The sequence below is a fragment of the Sinohyriopsis cumingii genome, chromosome 17 (assembly GCF_028554795.1).
Source record: "Sinohyriopsis cumingii isolate HCF-2022 chromosome 17, ASM2855479v2, whole genome shotgun sequence".
Taxonomy (NCBI): Eukaryota; Metazoa; Mollusca; class Bivalvia; order Unionida; family Unionidae; genus Sinohyriopsis; species Sinohyriopsis cumingii.
The window spans coordinates 1,186,612-1,202,924 of NC_142977.1; the positions used below are offsets into that span (position 1 = coordinate 1,186,612).

At 33.6% G+C, this 16,313-nt stretch overlaps 1 protein-coding gene across 8 annotated transcripts in view; it reads right to left on the reverse strand.

Moving 5' to 3' along the window:
• Nucleotides 1-204: 204 nt before the first annotated feature.
• LOC149777639 (uncharacterized) overlaps nucleotides 205-16,313 on the reverse strand; it is a 57,298-nt gene continuing 41,189 nt past the window's right edge. For 6 of the 8 annotated variants that reach the window (XM_089938697.1, XM_089938699.1, XM_089938698.1 and 3 more), the window contains 7 exons: nucleotides 14,888-15,154; nucleotides 10,146-13,237; nucleotides 6,677-9,391; nucleotides 5,403-5,434; nucleotides 4,329-4,515; nucleotides 2,785-2,919; nucleotides 205-1,444 (listed from right to left, as the gene is read on the reverse strand). In XM_089938697.1, the coding sequence (XP_089794823.1) occupies nucleotides 12,636-13,237; nucleotides 14,888-15,154 (869 nt within the window). In that variant the 3' untranslated portion in view covers nucleotides 205-1,444; nucleotides 2,785-2,919; nucleotides 4,329-4,515; ... (1 more) ...; nucleotides 6,677-9,391; nucleotides 10,146-12,635. Of the gene's footprint in view, nucleotides 1,445-2,057; nucleotides 2,214-2,784; nucleotides 2,920-4,328; nucleotides 4,516-5,402; nucleotides 5,435-6,676; nucleotides 9,392-10,145; nucleotides 13,238-14,887; nucleotides 15,155-16,313 lie in introns of all 8 variants that reach the window. The other 2 variants (XM_089938694.1, XM_089938695.1) reach the window with 2 other exon arrangements.

Below are 16,313 nucleotides of genomic sequence, written 5' to 3' on the forward strand. Positions count from 1 at the left end.
ATTGCAGAATGATTCTGTATTGTGTTTGTCATCAAGCCCCGTCCTGTTCATCAAGCCCCGTGCGACCATTTGAAAGGAGTGGAAGGGCGAGACATATAGGTAGGAATATAATGAGAGCAAGAAGTGGTGAAAGAGGAAGAAGAGGCAGAGGGTTTCAGGTGCAGCCAGAACCAGAGTAGAGACAGAATGAGATTAAGGCTGTCAGATTTTGTATTTCATTATTTTTATCAGTGACTAAAGACAATAATAAAAAATGTTTCAAAAGTCAAACAATTTAACAACAATACAGCCGACAGCGTAAAAGAATTTTATGGAAAGTTTCAAACGGTTGCTTGACCACAAATATGCAGATGGAATATGAATGCTTCTCTTCAATGCTTCACATAGACTAAACAACTAATTTAACCATTGTTTGATGGAAGAGCACACAAGGGTAACAGTAGCGTGGTTGTGTAAATTGTATCAGGAAATGAAACTAAATTTAATTTGAATAAAGTAACACAGAGTTCAGCATTAATTTTTTGTACCATTAAATCATTCTTTGCAAGATAACTGGCTTGCAAACGTAAGCGTAATCTGAGGGTTATTGTTCCTTGTGTAACGTGAAAATATTTTGTATTCTAATTGATATCATATGTGAATACACTTTGCACAGCGGTTTGACCTTATAGAACAAATGTATGTTTTGGACGTACAATACTTTTTATTTTTCACTCTGTCCAACTTTTGTTTTATCTATCTCTGCCACTTCATAAAACCCAAACAATTTAAATACCAATATTGATAAGACATTTTGTGCACATTTTATTATTGGAAGACTAAGTGTCTTGTGTACATTAGTGCGAATTTATTACAAAAGAAATATTCAAATATAATTCTTTATGATGGTATCTGAATTGATAACTGGACATGTATGAGGATGTATTGTTACATCTTTTAAATGTCAGTAGGACATTATTTCACAGAAAATGCAAGTCTTAGTGCTGGATGAGGCAGTTCTGGCCACGGCCTGAATGTATACCCATGATGTGCTGGTCCTGCCCGAAGAAGATGATCTAAGGAAAGCAATTAGTCATGCAGCATATAGGCTATTTATGTGTGGCAGCATGGTCGCTTAGGAGAAGTTGTATAAGTTTTGATACCCAGCTGCTGTGTGTGGAACATTATGGACAAATACCCTAGTCAGTTTGGGCAATACCATGGACCTTCTAGACTTGTCGAATGTATGTGCCAAACAGGCTTCTTTACAAAAGTCCCTGTTGTTTGATGAGGAACGAGAGCCAAATGCATCGAGTTCTCTATTCTTCTTCATTCCTCCTTGATCCCTCAAGCTTTTCCCCGATACAGCCTCCATTACTTATGGAATGTTTGGGGATGAGTTTTCTCCACTTACATTGCGTATACAGTCGATCGGGAGCATTTCTTCTTCTAAAGTATGTGGTATCTATAAAATAAAAATAGAATGTAACATTTAATATTAACACGACAACATTGTGTTTCCAATTCTGGTTGTAACTGCAAACTGTTCCCTTTTTTGTGATCTTTACACATGGTAAATGCTTGTCAACATGAGTAAACCGGAGACTAATTAATTTTGTATTGCATTCATCCCTTCCTCTTATTTATATTCTTTACAAATACATTGCAGAATAAGGTAGTATGTAGGTAGTATTGCTACAAAGGTTGAGTGACTCAGTGTGAATGAAGGAAAAATTAGAAATAGCGTTTGATGTAAGAAGAAGTTAAAACCATCTGGCTTCCTTTCCTTCCCGTTCTACATCAGCTCTTGTAAAATAACATGTCTGATAATACGGTTGGTTAAGAAAATTTTCAACAGACTTATGCCTCATTGTCTTTAATAATACTGTCAACTATTAATTCCAATATGGCATCCCTGAAGCTTTTCGTGAGAAACATATTCAATCTATTCATGTTTATATGTGATTCTGTTTTTATTGTATTGTATGCCTGAACCGAAATAATTTAGTATTTATTTATGCATGTTGTTTTCGAGAAATTGATACTTTTTAGCATTTGCTGGTCTCCATACTACTTACAGAAATTCACCATGTTTGTTCAAAAGCAAGGGCCTGTGAATATGAAAGTTATGGTTGGGGCTGTCGTTATATCGCTTGCCTCGTACACTGGAGGCGTGTATGCAAAGCGATTGGTGGCATATATCAAAAGATGCTGTTGGGATGTCTGCAGTGCTCCTGTATAAAGTTATACACAAATTATCTTTTCAGTTATCAATATTTATCTGTCTGTAGTGAATTAGAATTAAAGACATTAAATGATCCCAATACATTAGTATCTGGTGTCATACTTTTGTAATCCTGAATCACAAGCAAAATTACTAAGCCGTTTGACAACCATTTCATTTATGATTTACAGCAAGAAACACTTTTTAATATACATTTGTTATCTATAACCAAATTTAACTCGCAAGAGCAATCACACAGTGTGTTTTACATTCATCATTATGTAAGCATGTAATAAACGTTGCAAAAAAGCTTGTTAATTTTTTAACAACCATTGAACACGTTTCTTGCCTATCTCTTCAACATTTTGTTTGTTTTATGACAAGAGTGAATATCCGCTTACGTATCTGTCTATTTATCTCGTTGCATTTCCTTCCTTTCACTCAGCCATATATTTACATGTATTTTGTTGGTAAATATAATAGTTATGCACATTCTTAACTGAAGTTCAAGTGAGAATGATCTTTCTTCTTGAATCTTAGATTTCTGATTTGTGAATTCAATTTTCTGGAAGCATTAGTACCTTGCTCAATCCACAGTTCCCCGCTCAACGCCTATTATGTCAGTAGGTCGTTCCTAATGTGTTACTACCCTTTCCTTCTGCAGTGATCCATTCATCAATGCTGCATACACGATAATTTCCACAATACCTAATATTCTGAAGAAAAAAAATTGTTTTTATTTTTCTAAAGTGGTCATATCAATTATGGAGACTTATTGATATAGCCACTCTGTAATCACAGCTCGTCCTAAATCATAAAAACTAGTATGATGCCTCCATAAAATGTACCGTTGTAGGGATATCAGTCTCATATTAATGTTCTAGAGTCCTTGCAAGTTGACGGATAAACAGAGGTTCAATTATCAATTGTACCAAAAATTACATTTTTGAGACATTTGTAAATAGGATTTGATAATACTGACAGTATTCGGAGTAGGAAGATGCATCATATATATTTTGACAATTTGCTTATTCAGTGCTTAAGAGTATGCGAGTATCAGCGCCCCATATCATAACAAATGTAAGCCTCAAGGCTTCGAAAACTCGAATGTGCATGTGGCTTAGTCAACTAAAAACCAGAGACCTTTGAGAGAACTCTTGTAAAATTCAACAACTAATTTATTTACTAGATCGCAAAATGAATCTTCAGAAAAGAATTTACAGTATGGTGAATTAATTCCCACATATTCATAAACGTTCTATCTCGTGCCCAAAAGTAAAATGGAATCTGAGTGAATCCCAGTGGTGTTCAGAAATAATTTTGTATCTTGAATGTACTGATGTATCAATAGCCTGGAATAGTACGATGTTCTAACAATCTTAGTGCACCACACGATATAATCCAAACTGGCTCTAAATGAATTCACAATGATCCAACAATAGTGCTTTAGTTCGAAAGTATTAATTAGTACTTTTTAATTCCAATAAGTAGTTAGCATAAATAAATCCTCTCTAAGTCCAAACATTACGACAATACTGTTTCTACTTCAGATGTTAAGAGTGAAATAAATGATTTTGATGTAAACGGCCTAAATATAAAACCTAAGACACAATAAGAGAACAATCAGTATATTACTGATACGTTAGTAAAGATCATAACAAAGAACAGCTAGACTAGGAAATTCAAAGGGAAAAAATAGTGTTCTGAACTCATATCTAACTAAATATGTTTACCTAAAATAATAATTATCTTGATATATATTCAACAATCATGGAACAAATTGGCTATGTAACAGGTTCATTACAAAATAAGACATTAGTTATCTCAGCAAAATTTCATAATCCTCGGTTATGGACAAATTTCAATCTCACAATGCAGAACTAAATTTACATGACAGTGTAAGGCTATAAAGCTATAAAGCCTACTACAAAAATCTGTTAATCTTTTACATATCTTGATATGACTGGAAAAGTATGATTAACAAAAGCTTATAATGAATGAAATACATAAAGACATGCATCAATTATGAAAAAACAAACGTTTAATCAACACATGCCTATTTATAACTCCAGTTAATGATAACAATCAAATTTTGTCTTGTTATAATGTTAGCATCCTAACATACTCAGAACTACTCCAATCCCTGGATGAGCATCAGTCAACCTCCGTTGATTGAGGCCCCCTCTCTCTCAGCTTGGTCATGGATGTTGGGTAATTTTCTTCCCACTGCTCACTTGTCCTTTTTCTCATTTTCATGAAGGTATATTAACATTACTGGGCAGAATGCTCCCGGGAGTTCATCCTGCTATAACCTGTACTGAGAATATGTATACTATAACAGGACTATGAACAGTAATAAGAAACATTTATTTAGTCCTTCTCAAGCTTATCCGAACTAACGTTAGTTTTCCAATCATGAGTTTGTTCAGCTGCTTTGTATTTGTTTCATCTTGAAAATTAAAATTTAGAATATTTCATTCAACATTTATTTATATGCATTAGGCTTATATGTAATTTTCTACATCACTACAGCAGCACCTTTTTGAAATTGGAAATAGATAACAATTGTATTATTTCTGACCAGATGATCACAAAATATGATCAGTAACTTCTGATGTAATATTACGACACATGAACCGAGTCCCGATATCAACAGACAAGCACAGGTTTGGTGATAAACCCCAATCTCCCCTTTTACGCTCATATAGACCCTTATGATCTAAAACAATGGTGTTTGTCTGTGAAAAGTGACAACACAACGTTTATTAATTTTAACAGCACATTCACACTTTAAAGCTGAACGTGTATCTTTCTGTGTATTCGTGAGCATGTGCCTGCAAAGTTAAATACAACATTTCATAACGGAGCAACACCGTTCCCATCAAAAGATTGTAAAACACCCCTCTGGTCCTCATCCCAAAACGTCTCAATGACAGGGACAATGTAGTTTAGCTGGATCCTATGGAAGGATGAGGCACTCACAAATTGTTGCTTCATCATTTTGGCCCACAATACCAAGTTAATGTAGTTGTTCCCATCCATCACTACAAAAGCTAATAGCAGCGGGTCTCCACTATATAGCTTTCTGTTCAGAATGAGCTGTGAACACCGCTTGTACGCAGTGTGGCAATGCATTATTACATGATTGAGATTGTAAAACTAGATTAATAGTCAGGATCATCTTTCTCTATGTTATCACCATATTCGGCTTCAGGAACCGCAATGTTCAATCTGGAGAAAAAACAGGATTATTACTGACATGCAATGGTATCCTTGCTCCTTTGCTCAACACACACACACACACACACACACACACACATATATATATATATATATATATATATATATATATATATATATATATATATATATATATATATATATATATAATGACTGGATTTCATAGTAATCCAGTATATTTCAGTAATGTATCCCAATGATGTTTAAAACATTGTAGTTGAATCATATTCGATTCTATTAATACTCAGCTGTTGTAATACTGGCAAAATGTTTTATTATAAAAAGATTTGTACTATAAAATCACATCAATTTAGCAACATATATTGCAAACGATGACGTTGGTTATTTTGAACAATTTATAGAATATTATGTGCTCTCTTCATTTGTTTGCATTACATTAATTAAGAACTAGTTTTTTCCTGGGTACTAAAAATATAATACACATTTAATGTTTTTTTTTGGATTTGTGCAACTAATCCATACGTAGTGAAACATTTTGTACGTGTATTGCAGACTCGCATAGTTTCATCAAAAACCCATAATTTCACAGAAGTTCTTCTACACCAGAAATGCGATTCACTGAAGATTAAAAACAAAATGGAAAATATAAATTTCTTTCAGAAGCAATATTGAATTTTATTCTATAAAAAAAATGGTTTTAAAATACAGCACAGACCTAAGCACAGTGTTTTTCTTTGTGTGTAAAGGAAAGTGAGAGATAGCGTATGCTAGATTGAATGGGGCTAGAAATAAGCATGATAACAACAAGAAATAACACATTACCATTATTTTAACTCAAGTACTAAACTATTCTTCAGCTACCTTAGCTGAATCATATATATATATATATATATCCAAAGAAATTACATCAAAGTTTACCTATAATAACCTTTGCACAACGTACATGCCCACTTGATAAATAAGAATATGGTTTCCAGAGTGGTGTTTCATGAGCTGAATTAAATATCATTTTTTGCTTTGAATACCTTTTTCTTTTGGAATATTTGAGGAAATTAACAAATGGCCTTGGTACCTAAATATATTAAACCTATACTGCATATTATGCTAATGAAATTTGTCTCTCATATTAGGACATAATTTCTACAGTTAACTCGTGCTTCTCAATACAAGCTGTCTCCAGGATTAGTTTATCATGACATGTTTTACTGTACTAACTATAGAAAACGGCACGTTATGACTCATAATTGCCAAGGAAATTCATAATGAATTTACCTTGCAGTCTTTGAAGCTGATTCCGCTGAAACTTCAAGTGTAGAATATGTTTTAACATATGCAGCCCCTGGTGTTGAAGTTGAGATCTGACTTGAAGGTCCTGATGTTATAGTTGTCTTCTTGACTGTATCCCTTGATGTCTGTAATAACAATGATACCACAATCAGTATTATAATTAAATCTTCACCTGAAGGTCATATATTGAATAGGAGAAATGATAAAGTAATTCTAGTTACATGTGGTATGAACTTGTTTTCTTTTATTTAATAAACATTCATCAAATATAATTGATGCTTTGGAATGTACTCTTATTATAGAGTAATCACAACATGAGCTTTTAACTCTATAAAGAATAAATTGTAGCACTGATACAATACATAAATACCGTACATGTTCATTCGTTTTGCAAGTCGAGATTTTAGCACACCAAATACATCCCATTTTGAAATCATAATGCTTCGTGTTTGCTACATAAAACTACTACATTATATCAACACTCACCCACCCTGCTGCACAAACAGATTAGACTGGGCATACACCTAATCCATTTCACGTGTCATCATGCAGTGACTTCACATATGCACTATTGGTACTAAACTTTGGAAAGTAATTGAGATTCTTATAGCGTGACCACTTTTATACTCCATAGAGGAGTGAGTCCACAATGTATGCTCTTCAGCAGGTTGTTAAGACACAAGCAAGCTAACCACCAAGTAATGACTACCCCTGAAGTCCTTAATTAGGACACAGGCAAGATGAGTACCAAGTATCTTGGCTAAATCTCAAGCCCTAAATTTAGGACACAGTAGACGAGTTTTACTCTTCAGACTGATGTGATTAGTTCAAAACGTTGAAACACCAGTCAATGTAATTTATACTCAAGAAACAGACTGTAAGAAGTTGCTTTTCATCCGAAAAATAAGAGTTAACTTCGTTTCGTAGCCCAAGACGATGATACGCTAATCTCATTTGCGTTTGATATGATGCAGTAGTCTGCCTAGCATTTGCGAGTAATTTTTCTTTAAGGCATAACTGACGTACATTAGTTTTTACAAGTCTATATCGTATACTTACCAATTAATAAGGAAATCCGCAATAGATGAATTTGTCTTCGATCTATGTTGGTCCTTCAAAGTTATCCAGCTCTCAAGCGGATCACAAATATTCACCCGAGTCTCTTTTCTGGGTCTAATATACATTTCTTCGTATGCTTTGACTTCACGTCTCAGACCTACCTCTCTTCTGTCTCTCTCGAATACATTTGTCAGCCACGTGCGACAATTGTTGTTCTAAGATTAGTCACTAGAGGAATTTTCCGAAGGTACGACGTCACTACTTCTGGAGCACTCACGAAAAAGAGAGGATTACAAAGTGACTTCGACGATTGAAGTCAGGGGCGGCACGTCTTAATTCTGAACCGACTGTCATTTAAACTAACATCTTAATTATTTCAAAATACGTTTAATGTCAGATAGTTTTGTTCAAACAAATCAATTCCTTCCATTCCAAACTTAAGTTACATTGGAAGAATTATGAAATTAATGATACACGACGGCATTGGGTTTTAAGCTTGTGCCAACAACTTGTGATCGACAGCGGTATGTTGGAACGCCTGATATCAGCGTTTGACCTAATTTAGGTCATACTTTACTCGATAGTATGCTGCTTTACCGTGCTAACGTAATATTTGTCTTATGTGTGTGTTAGATATCGCGACAGAAAAGTTTAACTGAAATTATTAGTTCATGTTATTAAATTTGTTTTGATGATAATCAATAATTTTGAAAATGTTTAGTGAAATAATTTAATATCGATACCGCGCTTTTTATGTTTTCTTTGCATCAAAGTTAGACCGAGCTGAATAAAACTGGGTGCATGTTTAAAGGGAACTTAGTCTGTTTAGAAAATCACATAACTCGGACACACTTATCTGGAAGAAAATGTCAGTGATCAATGTTCGAACACTTTGAATCATCCAAGCTTTGAATACTAGTTTATGAGTTTACTTATATCTTTTGTTGTCACATTTTAATTATGAATATGAATAAAATAAGCAAATATGTGCAGCACAACTGTTGAGAGAGCCGATAGAGTTGTTGAAAAACGTCAATCATTACTTGCCTGACAGAAGTTTTACATTATCTCTTGCTTTGCACAATGTTAATGAGATTGATGTGGATTCATCTTATAATAGAAACATTATTTTCTCTGACACAAGCAGTTGTGATGTACAAAAGGGCAAAAATGATATAATGTAATTAATGGAAACAATATTGACAATACATTTTGGTTCCAAATAAGACGATACAAGTTATTTTTATAGTCACTTTATTCATACTATATGGTGTTTTCACTACAAAACATTGCATGATTTAACGTTGACCAAATTCTCGTTTAAATTCAAGTTTTTTTAATTAATAGGAAGCAAATAATTAGATGCATGGATATTAGTGTGCTTCATTTCCCTATAACTAACTGAAAAGCATGCATGTCGCAACCTTCGACTTATCAGTTTCCATCGAAGCCTCGACTCCAGATTTGCATGAGAAAGGATTCACTAACTGATATTGTTTCTGCGCCTGCTGGTCGTCTCTGAAATTCAACATTATCCCAATGCAGAGCTTCAATTATCTCGCCAACTGATCTTCCCTGGATCGAAATACACTGGACAACTGCAGCAATCATCTTACAGTACAGGTCGAGAACGTCTTCAACCTATAAACAGAGTGATAAGGATTAGTAATAATTTAATCGGAAACATAAAGATAGCTCCATTATTTATTTCGCTTCAAACTGTTTTGCACGATCACGAATGCTTTACCAGTATTATGTTCTGGTTTACTTTAAAAGAAGCCAACACTGTGACCTAGTATCAAAAGTAAAATAAAAACAGGGAAGATTTTCCTTTCTATATTTTGATAAGTAGGAATTTTTAAACGCTGGCATTGTTTCATTTTTACGTTTCTGTAACATCTTTTCAATCTATTATTAGAGGACAGACTGGCATACGAAACAGTGAGTCAAAGTAAAACATGCAGCATTATTTTCGGTTCTTCTCTGTCAGTGTTAAATAGAGTTTTTTGACCCAGATTATATAAATTAGGCTTTTTATAAATTTCGCAACATGGCTTTAGATATTTTATTGACAGGTTTGCTTGTTGTGTCCTTGCACTATAAACATTTTGGTGATTGTTTGCTGTTTTTTTTATTTTAGATTTATGTTGGTAAGCTAATTCGATGCTTTGGTCAATTATTCTAAACGTTTTGTTGTTTGTTCTTTTTACCATTTTCACATTACATGTTTGGTAGTTCGTTTTTCGGTTTGAGACAGTTTGATTTGTATAAAAATTATAAACTTTTATATATAAAAAAATCTTACGATATGCAAATTAAATGATACTTGAAAATTAACAATGGTCGCTTTACGTATTTCTTAATAATGAAAATATAATACAATATAAACACTTACTCTTGGGAAATAATCGGTCACATGGGGAAGAAGGCGTTCAGGGATGATTCGTCTTAGATAATCTATATCTTGCAAAACTCGATATATGATCTCGTCATAGCCTTTCAAGACAAATTGTCTTAAAATATTTACTCTCTCTGACAATACAGAAGATATCTGAAATGATTGAGACGTATGAAAAGAAATCATTATTAAAATGAGTTCCCATTCCAATGAATTGAAAGTAACGTCTTCAGCAACAAAAATTTGGCAAGATAGCTGAAAAAAAAAAATCGAAAACGTTATTAACATGAAACTTGGTATTTCAATGAAGTTGGTTTGATACTCGATTGTCCTGATTGTCTTTAAACATATATCAATTGCTTAGCAATATCCGAAAATGACAATGTATACTTAGCCATTTTAATGAACATTCGTTATCAGTAACTATTTATCTTAGAATAAAATCATTATAAGTAATATGGATTGAAAGTGAAATTATTGTATATAGGTGATACATAAATCTCAGTTTAATAAGCATCCCTGGTAAAACGGCATATGAAATTAGCAGTATGAAATTAATAACAAATACTAGAAAGTATCATACTTGTGACTAAGGCTATCATAACTTAACTTTAATAAGAAGTTAAATGAGAACTAAATAGAACTTTATAGCTAACAAGACAGAATTGAGTAGCTATGCTTATATTTGGTGATTTGAGTAGCTGTGCTTACATTTGGTGATTTGAGTAGCTGTGCTTATATTTGGTGATTTATTAATCCTTTTATTATTTTTTTATATTTTTGTCTGGGTTTATTAGTTTTTTTATGTTTTGTTTTTCTTTTGTTTTGTTTTGATCCTTTGCTCGTTTTTTCAAAAGTTTCGTTTCTTTGCATGCCTTATTTTATCTCCGTTTCTTTGCGATTTTAATTTCAGTCAACCTTCTATCCAGTCAACAAAATAAAGTCGCTGCTTAATCATGTCACCCTTAGCAATCATTTGGGGAAAAGAAAAGTATTGCAGTTAGGACCACAAAGTTGCATAACTCATACAGTAAATCTTTTTTTTGAAGGTAGATTATTTCATAATCATCTTTTTCATAAAGCCCTTGGCATCAGCTGTGTCAGCCTCTTGGCAGTTTATTTCAACCTTTCTCCAGATAATGTCCATTTCTTGTAAAAAAAATTCCAATCCATATCTCCTTGTGGCGACATCCGTTGTTTTTCCTCCATATGGTACCCAGTCCATGACTCTTCACGAAAGCCGACTGTCCTCCATTAGCAACACTGACTTCCAAGAATTTACAAATTTGTTTCAGTATGTAGGTGCTGTAAACACATATGCGACATATCATATTTATATTAAAACAGATGATAACAGAAATAAGACAATTTCAATTACATTTATCATACATGATATACAAGTATTAAATTAATTTCTTGCTATCCATAGTTGGTTCAGCTTATCAGCATCACTGAAATGTTATTCATATACTGAAATCAATATTGTGGTGGCATATACGGGTAGTGGGGCCATGGCCAAATCAGGGACCATGGCGCTGAAGTTGCAAAGGCGTCAAAATCTAAATTGTCAAAAAGGGGAAAAGGGATGGACGCCAAATGCACGTGACCCTATCTGCTTTCCACATGCCATCAGGCCACCGGCCGCTACAAGACTTTAACCTCTGCTTTGACAACTTAAAATAATACGATTTAAATCTCAGTGGGGCTTTTTTCTTAAAGTACAAGCACGCTGATGGGGTCGCCAAACAGCACGTAAACAGATTACAACACTTCAGTGACACAAAATAATGTAGCTGATACATAAGTAGTCACCGTCTGAACAACCATTTTCCTTAACTGCTGCTGGGGTCACCAAACAGCATAAAGTATGTATGCATATTATACAAATGTTGTCTATTGAATGTATTTTCGAGAATATTCCGCCAACTGAATATTTGGAAGTAATATGCCTTCAAGAGCTGTCAGTCTGGACCTTCTCTTATGACAATATCATATCCATGCTGGTCACTAGCAGTAATGAACTTCTCAAAACGAACCTGAAATACATGAAGAAGAGCAACGCAGCAAAACAAAGAACTTGGATATTACTGGATGGGTTGCAGTCAATTATATATAATGAAACAAATAAGAATACAAATGATATGTTATTTTTATGGTTTGGCCATTATAGTAACGATAGAACAAAATTGAAATTTTATCATATTTAGAACATGCAAATATAAACTTTAAGTTACTAATGCCCATCAGGTCAAGATGTGAAATTCAGTTAAATAGTTTTAAGTCTTTTCTCAGCACTGAAAAATACGAATAATATCATTTTATTTTAAGGAACTCTTCATCAAATAATAACATGCTTCTATAACCTTCAAACTTCGATAAAGTATGATTACAAAAAAATCAGACAATAATAGCAGCTATTATCCGGTTCAGTTATTGAGTCACTATGATGTTATTCCACCACACCACCTACAGAACTCGCACAAATATTTACAAACTTTCTATTGGGTAAATAGTAATGAGAGGGTTCCGAATAAATGTTTCAAGAGCTTCTTGTAGAGTATTCAAGAATATGTCATATCCTACATAAGACAAGTGAGCACCATCTGAATAAAGCCCGGGAGTCTTATCCTGAAAATCAGGATACTTAATACCTTTACCACAATGTTGCGTAACAAAAGCAATAACATCCCTGTTTATACGTGATCTACTTTTTTCCATTGCTCTTGTATCACGTGAATTTTTCCAGCGAAGACGCGGTAGGATACTTGACCAAATAATGCATGTTTTCGGCATCAATGCTATTATCTCAGAGAGTGCCTGTTTTATACATAAGCGCAACAAACCACATCTTATCTTCCCAATGTCACTGCCTCCACAATGGATAATTAGGAATGATGGAGACTGTTTCGCTTTTTGCATGGCTTGAACTATACCTGCCATCTGAGAACACTGGAGACCGGAATGTCCAGCCCAGAAAACAGAATATCCATGGCACTGTAGCCTGAGGTTAACTCCCAGAGGTCTGCTTTTGACATGTTCAAAGGCACCATTTATAATTGAGGAACCAATAATCCAAATTTGTCGTGAACCTGGAAAATAACTGTTGAGAATTAATAAGCCTATCAATATCAGCAAGAAATTTAATCTAATCAAATATGCATTCAACATACATATGAATTTATCAATTATTTGTTCATTTCTTGAATGGTACAGTTATGCATATTTTGTAGTCTGGCAGTACTCGCTTCACGAATCTTAAAGTGAGACACATGATGTAAAGTGAATGCCCAAGGATTGATGTAAGGATGGTATCAGTTATTTAGTGGTATGTATGAGGCACATTGCAGATAAAGGTGTCTCATTCCTAGAACAGCATAAATTATGCAAGGAAACAGTAAGTTTATTTACATTATCTAATGTTACGTAATGCTTTACGATTTATGCAAACTTGAAATCTTTCACTGAATAATGGTGACTAACAATCCAAACTGTGATAAATCTCCATGTAAACAATTCCTATCTCTATGCTGCAAAATATACTAAGTAATAGAGGCGTGCCTTTTTGATGTCATGAATATCAACAATCCATATAATACAACAGAGTGTTCAGAGCTGAAATATACTGCCCAACGTCGAATTGTGTATTTCGAATAATGTCAAACAAATAGAATGAGATATTCTGGTACAAATTATTATGTTTTTCCTGCCAAATAACATCGTTCAATTTCAACCCTGGTTTCGCTATCCGATACTGCATCTAATAAAATTGTATTCGTTCAAAATATCAGCATTGGAAATAAATACTTCACTAGAGACATCACTATGATTATATCGAAAAGGTCTTTTTTTATTAACAAACAACATCAGCAGCAGCAATAATAATAATAATAATAGTTATTATTATTAGTAGTAGTAGTAATTTTGAGTTCAATCTGACTTCCTAGAGGCCAATAAAACATTGCTTAGCACCGAGTTTAGTACACAACAGTGTCCCATTGGGATACAGATAAATATAATGTATCTGTAATGAACATTGTGCTTCGCATTTGTTTGAATATAAAATTAATTTACATCCATTCATACAGTAATGTCATTGATGGAATGTAATGGGAATTTATTGTCTGCTTCTCTTCTTACCCACGTATGTTCATCTGTGATGTCATTACATAGTTGAAGCTACTGACAATTTGACCAATATGTGGAGGTCAAAGGTCCTAAATGTGTTCTAAATTAGTCAAATGATTATTTGCGCAACGTTTTGTGCGTTTTGTACCTTATTGGACATAGACGCACTAATATGTCTGTCAGCCCTTGTGGTAAATAGTTGTTAACTTCAGCACACTGTATTTGGGTTGAATGTCCGCATGTGCTGTGAATAACCCAAAAGCCATCCTACAGCACAAAAGAAACTACGTCTGCTATGTTTACATATATTTATCCAATACAGATGTTTCAAACGTTCAAATGCTTTGTAAGTCTGGTTTTCATGCACAAAAGAAGGAAATGTTTAATAAATCCATCCAACAAACCATATTTGATATCTGCTTCATTTTTTATTGCGTTGACTTTGCAGATCATGGTTGTAGACGTTTGGAAGCGAGATACTGTTTTGTTTCAGTGGAAGTAACGTGTTGTTGAAGAAGACATTCCAGAACAGTCATGATTATATGTTATTGCTTTCATAGCATCACTGACAAAATGGTTAAATCGTTGAATTAATTGTATAAAATCACACTTACAGTTCTGAATAGCTTCTGGTACAGCCACATTTTTGTGATCAGAAGAGTTGTTGGAGTTTCCACAGCCGACGATGCTGGCACATGTACTAGATGCCTCTGGTTGATTTTGTGCAGTATCGGTTAGGACGGGTTGCATGCCATTAGTGTCAGCTGCGTGGATCATCTCTGTTACAACAGTCTTATTTCGTTTTGAAGGTGTCTCCGTGGACAAAGACGGATCATTATGTAGTCTCTTTCTCGCTCTGTTTTTCGTTTTAGTCCGGATTCCTGTAATTAAATATTTGTAACAAAATTTTTATAAAGCTTTAGATAGCAGAAAAAGTCTTGTAAAAATTAACTTACGTTTTTTAGACAGTACAAAATATTCTGACTGAATGACCTGAATAGCCATTTAGCATTTTATAATTAGGCAAAGAGAAATTTCAAAAGAAACACAATTGATTCCAAATTGTTCACTGAAATACGTCGATACTAAATTATAACCTTCATAAACTGAAGTAGTTGAATATACCTCTATAGCCATAAAGATCAACATTTAGGCTATGTATATACTTCGAAATATCAAATGTAAGTCAATTAAATCTAAAGACATTACACATCAATAGTTAGGAGTACTATGATAATTCCAAATGTGTGACTGTCTTAGCTACAGTACAAAAACATGCATTAAGTGTCTGAATTATCATTTTAAAACAGCCTCTTGTGAATGAAAACAAAGCAGAGTAGGATTAAATATATTTAGCGAAGAGGAAAGACCAATATGAGATTATGCAAAGTTGACGGCATACTGGATAGAGCATTATTGTTTGCTTGACACTACCGATCATGGTAACATTTTCATTATCGTTGCAAGTATTGTCCCAGTGTTCTACAAGTAAACTATACTAGATAAAGTAGTGGAAAAATATTTTATCCCATAGCATTACAAATATATTATGCTGAAAATGCCCTTCAACTGGCATCATTATTTGGGGAAAAATAATGGTATACTGCAGATTTTAACTGTACTATATAAAGGTTACAATGTCAGTCGTGAAATATTGTTACAATGATAGTACTGGTGGTTACAAGTATTATTTATAAATAAATTCAATACATTTTCTTGGAAACTAAATGGCCAGCACCATTGTTGTTTAGGAAAGTGTTATTCAGGTATGAATAATAAGATTGTGTATAATTTATGCATAATTTTTATAATAGTAGTATTATAGTTTGAGAGACTTCTGTATTGCATACTGATTATCCATTTAAAGATATTTCGCAAAGAATATTGAATGACACAACCAATGTCTTGGAAAATTCGGAAAAAAACACCAACATTGCTAATTGATAATACTTGAAATACCGTTATTGTTCTATGCAAAATCCTGGAAATGCCAGTATATATAGGAATTAATTTTGAAACAGTGGTATTTTGCATAAGTAA